Here is a 10,823-nt window from a genome sequence, read left to right as displayed (position 1 = left end):
TTTTAAAATCAACTAAACACATGTTCTATATCTATATGATATGCTAACTTAATGATTTAAAACCTGGAAACACGAAAAACACCGTAAAACCGGATTTACGCCGTCGTAGTAACACCGCGGGCTGTTTTGGGTTAGTTAATTAAAAACTATGATAAACTTTGATTTTAAAGTTGTTATTCTGAGAAAATGATTTTTATTATGAACATGAAACTATATCCAAAAATTATGATTAAACTCAAAGTGGAAGTATGTTTTCTAAAATGGTCATCTAGACGTCGTTCTTTCGACTGAAATGACTACCTTTACAAAAATGACTTGTAACTTATTTTTCCGACTATAAACCTATACTTTTCTGTTTATATTCATAAAATAGAGTTCAATATGAAACCATAGCAATTTGATTCACTCAAAACGGATTTAAAATGAAGAAGTTATGGGTAAAACAAGATTGGATAATTTTTCTCATTTTAGCTACGTGAAAATTGGTAACAAATCTATTCCAACCATAACTTAATCAACTTGTATTGTATATTATGTAATCTTGAGATACCATAGACACGTATACAATGTTTTGACCTATCATGTCGACACATCTATATATATTTCGGAACAACCATAGACACTCTATATGTGAATGTTGGAGTTAGCTATACAGGATTGAGGTTGATTCCAAAATATATATAGTTTGAGTTGTGATCAATACTGAGATACGTATACACTGGGTCGTGGATTGATTCAAGATAATATTTATCGATTTATTTCTGTACATCTAACTGTGGACAACTAGTTGTAGGTTACTAACGAGGACAGCTGACTTAATAAACTTAAAACATCAAAATATATTAAAAGTGTTGTAAATATATTTTGAACATACTTTGATATATATGTATATATTGTTATAGGTTCGTGAATCAACCAGTGGCCAAGTCTTACTTCCCGACGAAGTAAAAATCTGTGAAAGTGAGTTATAGTCCCACTTTTAAAATCTAATATTTTTGGGATGAGAATACATGCAGGTTTTATAAATGATTTACAAAATAGACACAAGTACGTGAAACTACATTCTATGGTTGAATTATCGAAATCGAATATGCCCCTTTTTATTAAGTCTGGTAATCTAAGAATTAGGGAACAGACACCCTAATTGACGCGAATCCTAAAGATAGATCTATTGGGCCTAACAAACCCCATCCAAAGTACCGGATGCTTTAGTACTTCGAAATTTATATCATATCCGAAGGGTGTCCCGGAATGATGGGGATATTCTTATATATGCATCTTGTTATTGTCGGTTACCAGGTGTTCACCATATGAATGATTTTTATCTCTATGTATGGGATGTGTATTGAAATATGAAATCTTGTGGTCTATTGTTACGATTTGATATATATAGGTTAAACCTATAACTCACCAACATTTTTGTTGACGTTTAAAGCATGTTTATTCTCAGGTGAATATTAAGAGCTTCCGCTGTTGCATACTAAAATAAGGACAAGATTTGGAGTCCATGTTTGTATGATATTGTGTAAAAACTGCATTCAAGAAACTGATTTCGATGTAACATATTTGTATTGTAAACCATTATGTAATGGTCGTGTGTAAACATGATATTTTAGATTATCATTATTTGATAATCTACGTAAAGCTTTTTAAACCTTTATTTATGAAATAAAGGTTATGGTTTGTTTTAAAAATGAATGCAGTCTTTGAAAAACGTCTCATATAGAGGTCAAAACCTCGCAACGAAATCAATTAATATGGAACGTTTTTAATCAATAAGAACGGGACATTTCACATTCAGTGAGATTATCTTCATTAAAAATAATAATAATGAAAGAAAACGTCTTACAACAGTACGATTATACCGCTGGAGAATCACCGATCCATTCAAGACCTATGTCTTTTCCGAACTCTTGAATCCCAGTGCTGCTGTTAGACAGCGAATAATCAGTGCTACCACCTGATTTTGTGCGTACTTTGTTTTTGGCTTTCGATAAGTTCATTTTTTTACTCGCAGCTCTGGGGGCCAGTGTGTTTAGGGAACTTCCAGGACCAGTGATACTAACCGGAGATAATGGTTTGGGGCTGCCCGTATCTGATTGTTGATCTCCCCGAAAACATTCAACTTCAATATTTTTATCAGGGTTAGGAGATCTTACATTAGAGGGTTCAACTATGGTAGGATGTGAAGCAGGTTCTTTAACTGACTTAGGCACAAAAACATTTTTATATGAAAGAAATCTTCCAGGACCAGTGATACTAACCGGAGATAATGGTTTGGGGCTGCCCGTATCTAATTGTTGATCTCCCCGAAAACATTCAACTTCAATATTTTTATCAGGTTTAGGAGATCTTACATTAGAGGGTTCAACTATGGTAGGATGTGAAGCAGGTTCTTTAACTGACTTAGGCACAAAAACATTTTTATGTGGTATATATTCAGTATCAGGAGTAAACTTGGGAATAGGTGGTGGCCCATCATCAACGATTGGCCTGTTGTTGCTTTCGAATTGGGCATTTGGGGGATTATTGAAAACCTGTCCAGGAACATCCAAGGGAGCACCCTCGGGCACTGGAACGACAGGGACCTGCTGTGTATTTTCCGATCTTCCGGAATCAACTTCGTTAAAAGTGCTGTCGGACACCCAACATTTTGATTGTTGGTCTTCTACATCTTCATCATCATTAGCTCGAACAAAACGGTCCTCGAAACACTCATCCGAGGCAAAAGACCCCCCATCGTTAATTTCCTTCTCCAATAGCGAATCCGATATGCCTTCACTGCCATCACTCTCACCTTTATCCGTAGCCGTATCAATTTCAAATATCCCTTTAATTTCCTCAGATACATAAGCAAAAAACATTGAATCCTTAGACATAACCCGAACGATATCATGAACCAAATGAGCATCGGACATTTTCACCAAAACTTTACCAACGATAAGATTTTGGTTGCCCTTCAATGTACAATTAACAAAATCCAAAGGTTCGCCCCACCATTCGGCTATAGATCGAAAAGTACTCTCATACCAAAATTGAACCGGGATACCCGTAATGTTAAGCCAAGTGATACGGCCTTGGCATTTGTGATTTGGTTCCCACTTTCGGATATTTTTCAACCATTTATGAATACAGTGGTTTGGAGCGTTTAATATTTGTGTGGCTTGTACTTCTGTGCTGAAAATGATCATGATTTCCATTCCGCCCAAATATTTGACTTCCACATTATCTAGATTTTCCATTTCACAAAGAAACAGGATGTGCTCGAGATATTCAAGTTTTGACACCGTCCCGAAGATAGCCTTATTAAGCAAACTGACTTGTATATCTTTTTCATCCACGGAGGTGACCCGAAATTTGCCATTGCAATCCCATCTATTAAACCACCCCAAGTCAATTAAATCCTGTTTGATTCCATTTTTAACATCTTCTTTTACCTTCACCACTTCTTGAAATGACCTACCATCAGTCATCCCGCAACTAGCAAGGTCTTTCGTAGCCGATGCAGCCTTCACACCAGATGTAGGGGACGGTTTAGGCCCTTTAACTTCTTGTTGCTTATTCCGATCGTGAGCTTTGAATGCCCGGAACCACCCATTACCTAGGTTTATTGAGTTGAGCCTTTTGAGCAGAAAATTAAGATCATCAATATCTTCAAATCTTGCAAATCCAAACCTGCTCCCATTTTTAAGCCGCTTAACCAAGGGAATAAAAATATCATTCAATTTCCCATACCTGCTAAGAAAAAAACGAAGGTCTGTTTTTCCCCAGTGTTCGGGGAAACCAAAAAACATTATTGACGTAATATTGTTCTTCTTTGCATTTGCACAATTCATCGAATTTCCAGGTTTAATCGGTGTATTGTGTTGATTTAAGGGTATGTTATTCGGGGAGGTGGCAGGGTTTTTAGGGTTACCAGGTTGGCCGTTAATGGTGGTAGGGATAGATCTAGGGATCCATTTTTGACGATGACCGTTCCGGGGGAGGCCCGTTCCACCATACTTATGAATGAGATCTTTCGCTAGTCGGTTTGGGGAGGTTTTTGATTGATTAGGTTTTTTTCTTCTCTCGACCACCTCCCAACCTTCATCGTTCTCCAAATCGTGATTGGGTAGGACATCAGTGTTATTTTGGTGACAACAATTAGGGGGAAAACGGGGTTGATTGATTGCCGGCGTGAATGGGGAGGTGGGGATGGGGAGGATTGGGGGGGATGGCAGACGAGAGGACATCGTGATTGTATACAATGATTTTTAGTTGAAACATGGAGATACCCAATTAGTCCATTGCTTTAGCTCGTGATGGGCGATTGTCTCTCTAGTTGTGACGGGCACACGACTTCTGCATCGCTTGAGTCCGATTTGAGGGTCATTTCAAAAACATATATACTCTATAATAAATTACAAAGATTTTCTTTAAAAAAAAACTTAAATTGTTAAAAATATATAACAACAAAAAATTAAAAAGAGTTAATTATATCATTTTGATCTCTATGGTTTAACAAAAATTAATAGAGTTTTTTTTTTTTTTTTTTTTTTTTTTTTCAAATTATATCGATAGTCCTTATGATTTGATAAACTTACGATGTTGGTCCAAACCAAAACCTAACACTATGATATAAATTAACAAGACTTAGTTAGCGTTAAGTTTAAGATCAACGTCGTATATTTATCAAACTAAAACTACATGAAGAACTATTGATGTAAAAAAAAAAAACAAAAACACTACAGACTACAGATATAACTAGTTTTCGAACCCTCGCTTCGCGCCGGGGGTTCGGTTTTCAATGTATTTTATTGCGTTTAGTTTGTAAAATTATTTTGTGGCTAACGATGATGTCGTTGAAGCGCAACTCGAGTCGAACTAAAAGGTATAACCCATGAAAGATTTAAATGTTATTTTAAATTAACAATATATGTGCATCTCCGCGTTTCGCTATGGAATTGTCGACTTTTAAAAATTTAACGCAAAATCAACGTGTATGAAAAGTAACCCAAATATTTAGCTTTTTTTAAAAAAGAGTCTGTTTTGCGTATAGTTAGTGACATTGTGTTCCTAAAACTATATCGAGTTTAACAATAGTGTCGGAAAAATTTAACTCGTTTCGAGTGAGAAAATATGGCCCGTTGAATATTTAGGTGGAGTTTACTTAAGATTTTTTTATGAAAATGACGATTTGACACTTTACTTCCTGTGTGGGGGGTCGATTTGAATTTTTGGAAAAAGTGTGGAGGACTTTGTTGGTGAATTGAAATTTAGTTAAAATAAGGAGAAAAAAAGGCGAAAAGGCGAAAAATATTCTTAGTTACTATTCATAACTTTTGTTTATTAGATCTATAATATAATATAATATAATATAATATAATATAATATAATAATATAATAATATAATATAATATAATATAATATAATATAATATAATATTAATAATAATTATAATTATAATTATAATTTAAAATTAAAATAAAATAAATAAATAACCGGGTACGATCAACTCAAATACTCCGTAAAAGTTATCCATCCGTATTGAAAACGAGAAATATGGTGTGTGGCCTACAACTAACAACACTACATACACCCAAATTAAAACTTTAAACTACTTTCATTATCCAACCATGTGCCACTATGTTCTTCATACTTCGATTAATTAATCAACACAAAAAAACCAACAACAAATTCAATTGATTCATCAAAAAGCTTTTTTCCTTTTCATCAATTTAGAATCCTCAGTTTTATTCCTTTGCAAATCAACAAAAAGCAATTGAAGTAGTCATGCTGTTTTACCAGTACTTACTTTAATCCAGGTTTGTTGTTAATCTTTATCTGAATTATCTGAATCTTACATGTAGATTCATCACTTTACATTCACTTTAATTCACTCCTAATCACTTCTTATTTTTTTCTTATCAATTTTTCAGATCCAGTTTCATTTCATATTTCACAATTATCATACGTAAATGTTAATCTTACTTAATGTTTTAGTAATTCAATTACCGATTTCGTAGAACCTATGTTTACGTATACCTACAGAAACTGTATTTTATTCTTTGTTACGATTTTTCAGAAAATAAATAAGATTCATATCTAAATCGTACACGCAATAACAATTAATAATAAATGCAGATAACTATAACTTGCAGTTCATATATATCTATAAATCTGTAATGTCGGCCATGTTTATAAATTTTATTGTTTTAAATTCGGAATAATTATATTTATATATACTTTTATACTGAAATTTTGCAGATGAAATTGATTTGATTTTAATTTGATAATAATGGGGGGAAAGAGTTCAAGAGAGCAGAGATCTAATTACAGGCAGTCACCGTCGTTTCAGTCATCATCAAGCTTTAGTGGAAGTCAATACGGCAGTAATTCGCAGCAATCGTATTCGTATCCCCCACAAGAAATTCAGAATTTTCCTGTTCAAGATGCGTATCCTGCGTATCCGCAACACTATCCTGCTGCCACCCCTGCCCCAGGCCCGGGTCCCGGTCCGTTGCCAGGTTCGGGTCAAACGAATCGACCGCAGAAGAAGCTTGACAGGAGGTATTCCAGGATCGCGGATAATTACAGTTCATTGGAACAGGTAAATTTGAATAATGTTATATGATATATTGTTTTGTAATTACTACTCCTTATTGTTATGAAAATTGAATTTGTCCTTGGTATTTGGGTTGATTTTCTTATGCTGATATTATTTGGGAGGTCATTTCGAGAAAACGTAATACGTTTTGTAATGTTGTGCATTGTGTTTTAGTATGTGAAAGTTAGTGCTTAAAGGTATTTTATTTCCGTTTGAACTTTTAATGATGCCTACGTTAGTGGAATTTTATTGCGTTTGTATTGATGTTTTCTAATAGTTTTAGTTAGGAATATTTGTTATTACTAGAATATAAGATTTTTAATTTATGTGCAGGTGACTGAAGCTCTTGCTCGAGCAGGGCTTGAGTCTTCTAACCTTATTGTTGGTATTGACTTCACTAAAAGTAATGAATGGACTGGTAATGTTGAATTTCGTGATATGTAAATTTTCGTTTCTGTATTGTGAGACTGAAAATGTAACATGGTTACCGTTTATTGACAAATAGGTTCAAGGTCTTTTAACAGAAAAAGCCTACATCATATTGGAGATGGTTTCAATCCGTATGAGCAAGCAATAACAATCATTGGTAAAACTTTAGCTGCATTTGATGAAGATAACCTGATTCCTTGTTATGGTTTTGGAGATGGTATGGCTCTATAAGCTATTGATATTTATTATATATCTAATTATAAAGTATTGAAACTTACAGTTGTGTATGTTTGTATTTACATTTTTGCCCCCCATTGGTAGCATCAACACACGATCAAGATGTTTTCAGCTTTTATCCCGACGAGCGTTTTTGTAATGGATTTGAAGAGGTTTTGAGTAGATACAGGGAAATTGTCCCTCAACTAAGGCTTGCAGGTCTGTGATATACTCTACGTTTTTCCTCTATATCTTCCCGACATGATAAATTTTATCCATGTGTTCCTTTTAAGCTAAAATGCATACATTTCGTTTCATTACAGGACCAACATCATTTGCCCCTGTGATTGAACAGGCTATGACCATCGTCGAACAGAGTGCGGGCCAGTATCACGTGTTATTAATTATTGCAGATGGGCAGGTAGTTATATTTGAATAATATGAATTATTGAATTCCTTTATGAACATTGGTCATCGATGGGTCTTTAATTAACATAACTATTTATAATGCAGGTAACAAGAAGTGTTGATACGGAGCCTGGTAATTTGAGCCCACAAGAACAGAGGACTGTAAATGCCATAGTTCAAGCTAGGTGATTGTCTGCAAACTTTTGTACATATCGGTAATCTTTATATATAAAAATGTTACTGTTTTCTCATAGTGAAATATATTTTAACCTTTTTACAGCAAGCTTCCACTTTCTATCGTATTAGTTGGAGTTGGAGATGGGCCATGGGACATGATGAGAGAATTCGATGATAACATCCCTGCTCGTGACTTCGATAATTTCCAGGTAAACAATAAGACTATATTTCAGATAATATATTTTATCATTAATCATTAATTTAATTATACATTGCATTTGGAATGAGTTCTCAAATTGTGCATGTCAGTTTGTTAATTTTACAGAAATAATGTCCAAGAATGTGCCCCCAATCCGAAAAGAGACGGAATTTGCTCTTTCAGCTTTGATGGAAATTCCTACTCAATATAAAGCTACAATTGAACTCAATATACTTGGGTAATTCACACACTTTCTTTTTTACAAGTAATGATAATGATATAAATTATAATGCAAATTGATCCATTTATAATAGTTATCTCATCGAAATCTCAACCTAACTGTCCCCGTTTATTATTGTTTTAATTACAGTAGCGTGAAAGGAATATCTCCCAACAGGGTTGCGCTTCCTCCTCCGATTCGTGATGCACCGTCTTTTAGCTACTCAAAACCATCACATTCAAGTAGCTTTCAAAAGGGTTCACAATCTTCTAATGGTCAATATAGTCCTGCGCGTACAACTCCTTTTTATGAGCATACGACGTCTCAGAACACATCTCCACCTGTTCCAACTTCTACGTACGACAATCAGGTACGAGTAGCTTTATGGCTGCACTTATACAAATGAAGTTTGTACTTATGTATGTATGAAAATGAATCAATTTTGCTTATGTTTTAGTTGTAACATTTAAGTCGTCCATTTAGTAAAACCATAAAGTTTAGTTAGAAAGGAGATGGCCAAATGGGTCAAAATGTTGTAAAGTCAAGGAAAGTGTAATCTTGTGCTTATGTCCTCTCAAACCATCACAATATAGCCCAGTGGGTTGGGGCCATGAGTTCTTTGCAAGAGGTCTCAGGTTCAAATCCTGTCTAGGACAAATATTTAGTGGTGGCCAGGGATGAATTGGAAACAGCCAGGGAGTAATCCTGATGGGTTGTGTACACCAGATAATGGGGTTGGATTACTCGCCCTCCTGGGTAGCCCGAACAAGGAAAAACCTTCTACCTGTTTTTGTTTCTTAAACATATTTGAAGTATCAGCTATCTCTGAAATAAAAAGGAAATAGAATATAGATAAAAAGAAGCCTGGCTAACCTGATATGTTTGATCTTTTGCGTACTCTATTTAAATTTGTGTACATGTAATTGTTCTTTCCATAACTTTTATATATCTGTGCATCAACTTTACATCTGGATATAAATATAAATGTTGATATCGTAAGAGAACCTTACAGGTATGCCCCATTTGCCTCACTAACCCAAAGGACATGGCGTTTGGCTGCGGCCATCAGGTAATTAATTAGAAATCAATTAATTATCTTGACCTGTAAGTTGACCAAATTCGTATTACTGGATTAACTCATTTTTAATTATCCATTTCTGTTATGGTTGTAGACATGTTGTGAGTGTGGAGAAACTCTTCAGTTGTGCCCGATTTGTCGAAAATCAATTGAAACTAGAATAAAGCTCTACTGAGATCTTGTCGTGTTTATCCTGCATAAGGTTAGTGTTTGATTAAATTCTTTGGTGAAAAGGTCATTTATTTTTGTTTCGTGATATTATGATGTGTTTTGGCGAGTTGTGTTGTGGATTTGTAAATCTCATTCCATACTATTGTACAGCCATCAGTTTGGATTTTTGAATTTGTTTTTGGGTTAATTTTCCCATGTATCATATGTTGGTTGTTCCTGACAGTTGGTTTGTGTTTTGGTTTATGTTCACTGCATTTGTATGTAGTTAAATGCCTGCTTGGACATGTTGGGATGAAAGGTTTGGGATCCTAAAATACGCGGTTTTTTAAATTTAAGGTATAGCTTGAGTTTATAAAGAAAAATAGAACATAGATTTCTCATGACGGTTTTAATTAAAAATATACGTATTAGAATTAAGTATTGCAAGTATCAAGTGTTAAGTAAGAATAAATAGCAAAACAACATTATTTATTATTTAGACAGAGCACTCGGTGCCCGTTGTCACTCTTCGTCGTCGCTACTCACCGACGCCAGGATCGACCGTCGGTAGATACCGGGTCGGCGTCGATCTCGCTGTTGGTTTTTGAAGTCGAGCAAGGGATGATGGAAAAAAATGACCGTTGCTGCTTTGGTTTGAAGTGGGAGCAAGGGACGGTGGGAAAAATGAACACCTCACCCATGTCATCAAAAGTCAATTTCAAAGTTCATATTGAACCTTGAAATGGACACTAAAAAATAGACTCAGACACAATAATTAAAAAAATGGAGGTGACAAATATACCAAATTGTGATAAATTCAACTATTGTATAGTTTGTTGATGTATTAGTCCGATAAAAAAGGGACTGATAAATTCACATTTTGATAAAAATACTAAAATGTGTTCTACTTTTGTATAATGTACAATTTATTGATGTACAAAGTTAATAAATTTATCAAAAAGAATGATGAAATACCTTCTAATAAAAATATGTATATATATGTACATGGTTGTTGGAATTACACCATCAAATTTGATAAGTTTAATCAGAAATCCATGATTAATATCGTTCTCAATAATTTGTTCAATAATAATTTGTTCAATCATTGGTATGTTGAGTGAGTCAAATAGTAAGGGACTAGGGAAGTAATACTTCCACTTTTCTACTCGTATTTTATAAATCCATCATATATATATATATATATATATATATATATATATATATATATTTTACGCTATTTTTTTCAAATATATATTTCAGTAGATTCTAATAAAAATTTATGTAAAACATTATATATAAGTATTTTAGAAAATTTAGATAGATCTATTTTAAAAGTTAGTGGTACTGGAAGTATCAAATC

The 10,823-nt window shown here is 34.1% G+C and overlaps 1 protein-coding gene across 1 annotated transcript; it reads left to right on the top strand.

The window, feature by feature from the left end:
- Nucleotides 1–5,675: 5,675 nt before the first annotated feature.
- On the top strand, nucleotides 5,676–9,697 carry LOC139892011 (E3 ubiquitin-protein ligase RGLG2). Its single transcript, XM_071875039.1, has 12 exons — nucleotides 5,676–5,804; nucleotides 6,247–6,589; nucleotides 6,920–7,004; nucleotides 7,092–7,232; nucleotides 7,337–7,450; nucleotides 7,555–7,652; nucleotides 7,745–7,824; nucleotides 7,920–8,025; nucleotides 8,126–8,253; nucleotides 8,386–8,605; nucleotides 9,248–9,304; nucleotides 9,408–9,697. The coding sequence occupies exons 2-12, from the start codon at nucleotides 6,278–6,280 to the stop codon at nucleotides 9,486–9,488; spliced, it is 1,422 nt and encodes a 473-aa protein (XP_071731140.1). The 5' UTR covers nucleotides 5,676–5,804; nucleotides 6,247–6,277; the 3' UTR covers nucleotides 9,489–9,697.
- The last annotated feature ends 1,126 nt before the right edge of the window (nucleotides 9,698–10,823 follow it).

This window comes from Rutidosis leptorrhynchoides, chromosome 2, assembly GCF_046630445.1.
Source record: "Rutidosis leptorrhynchoides isolate AG116_Rl617_1_P2 chromosome 2, CSIRO_AGI_Rlap_v1, whole genome shotgun sequence".
NCBI lineage: Eukaryota > Viridiplantae > Streptophyta > Magnoliopsida > Asterales > Asteraceae > Rutidosis > Rutidosis leptorrhynchoides.
Note: the sequence above shows the minus strand (reverse complement) of the source record. Positions and strands in the feature narration are given on the sequence as shown.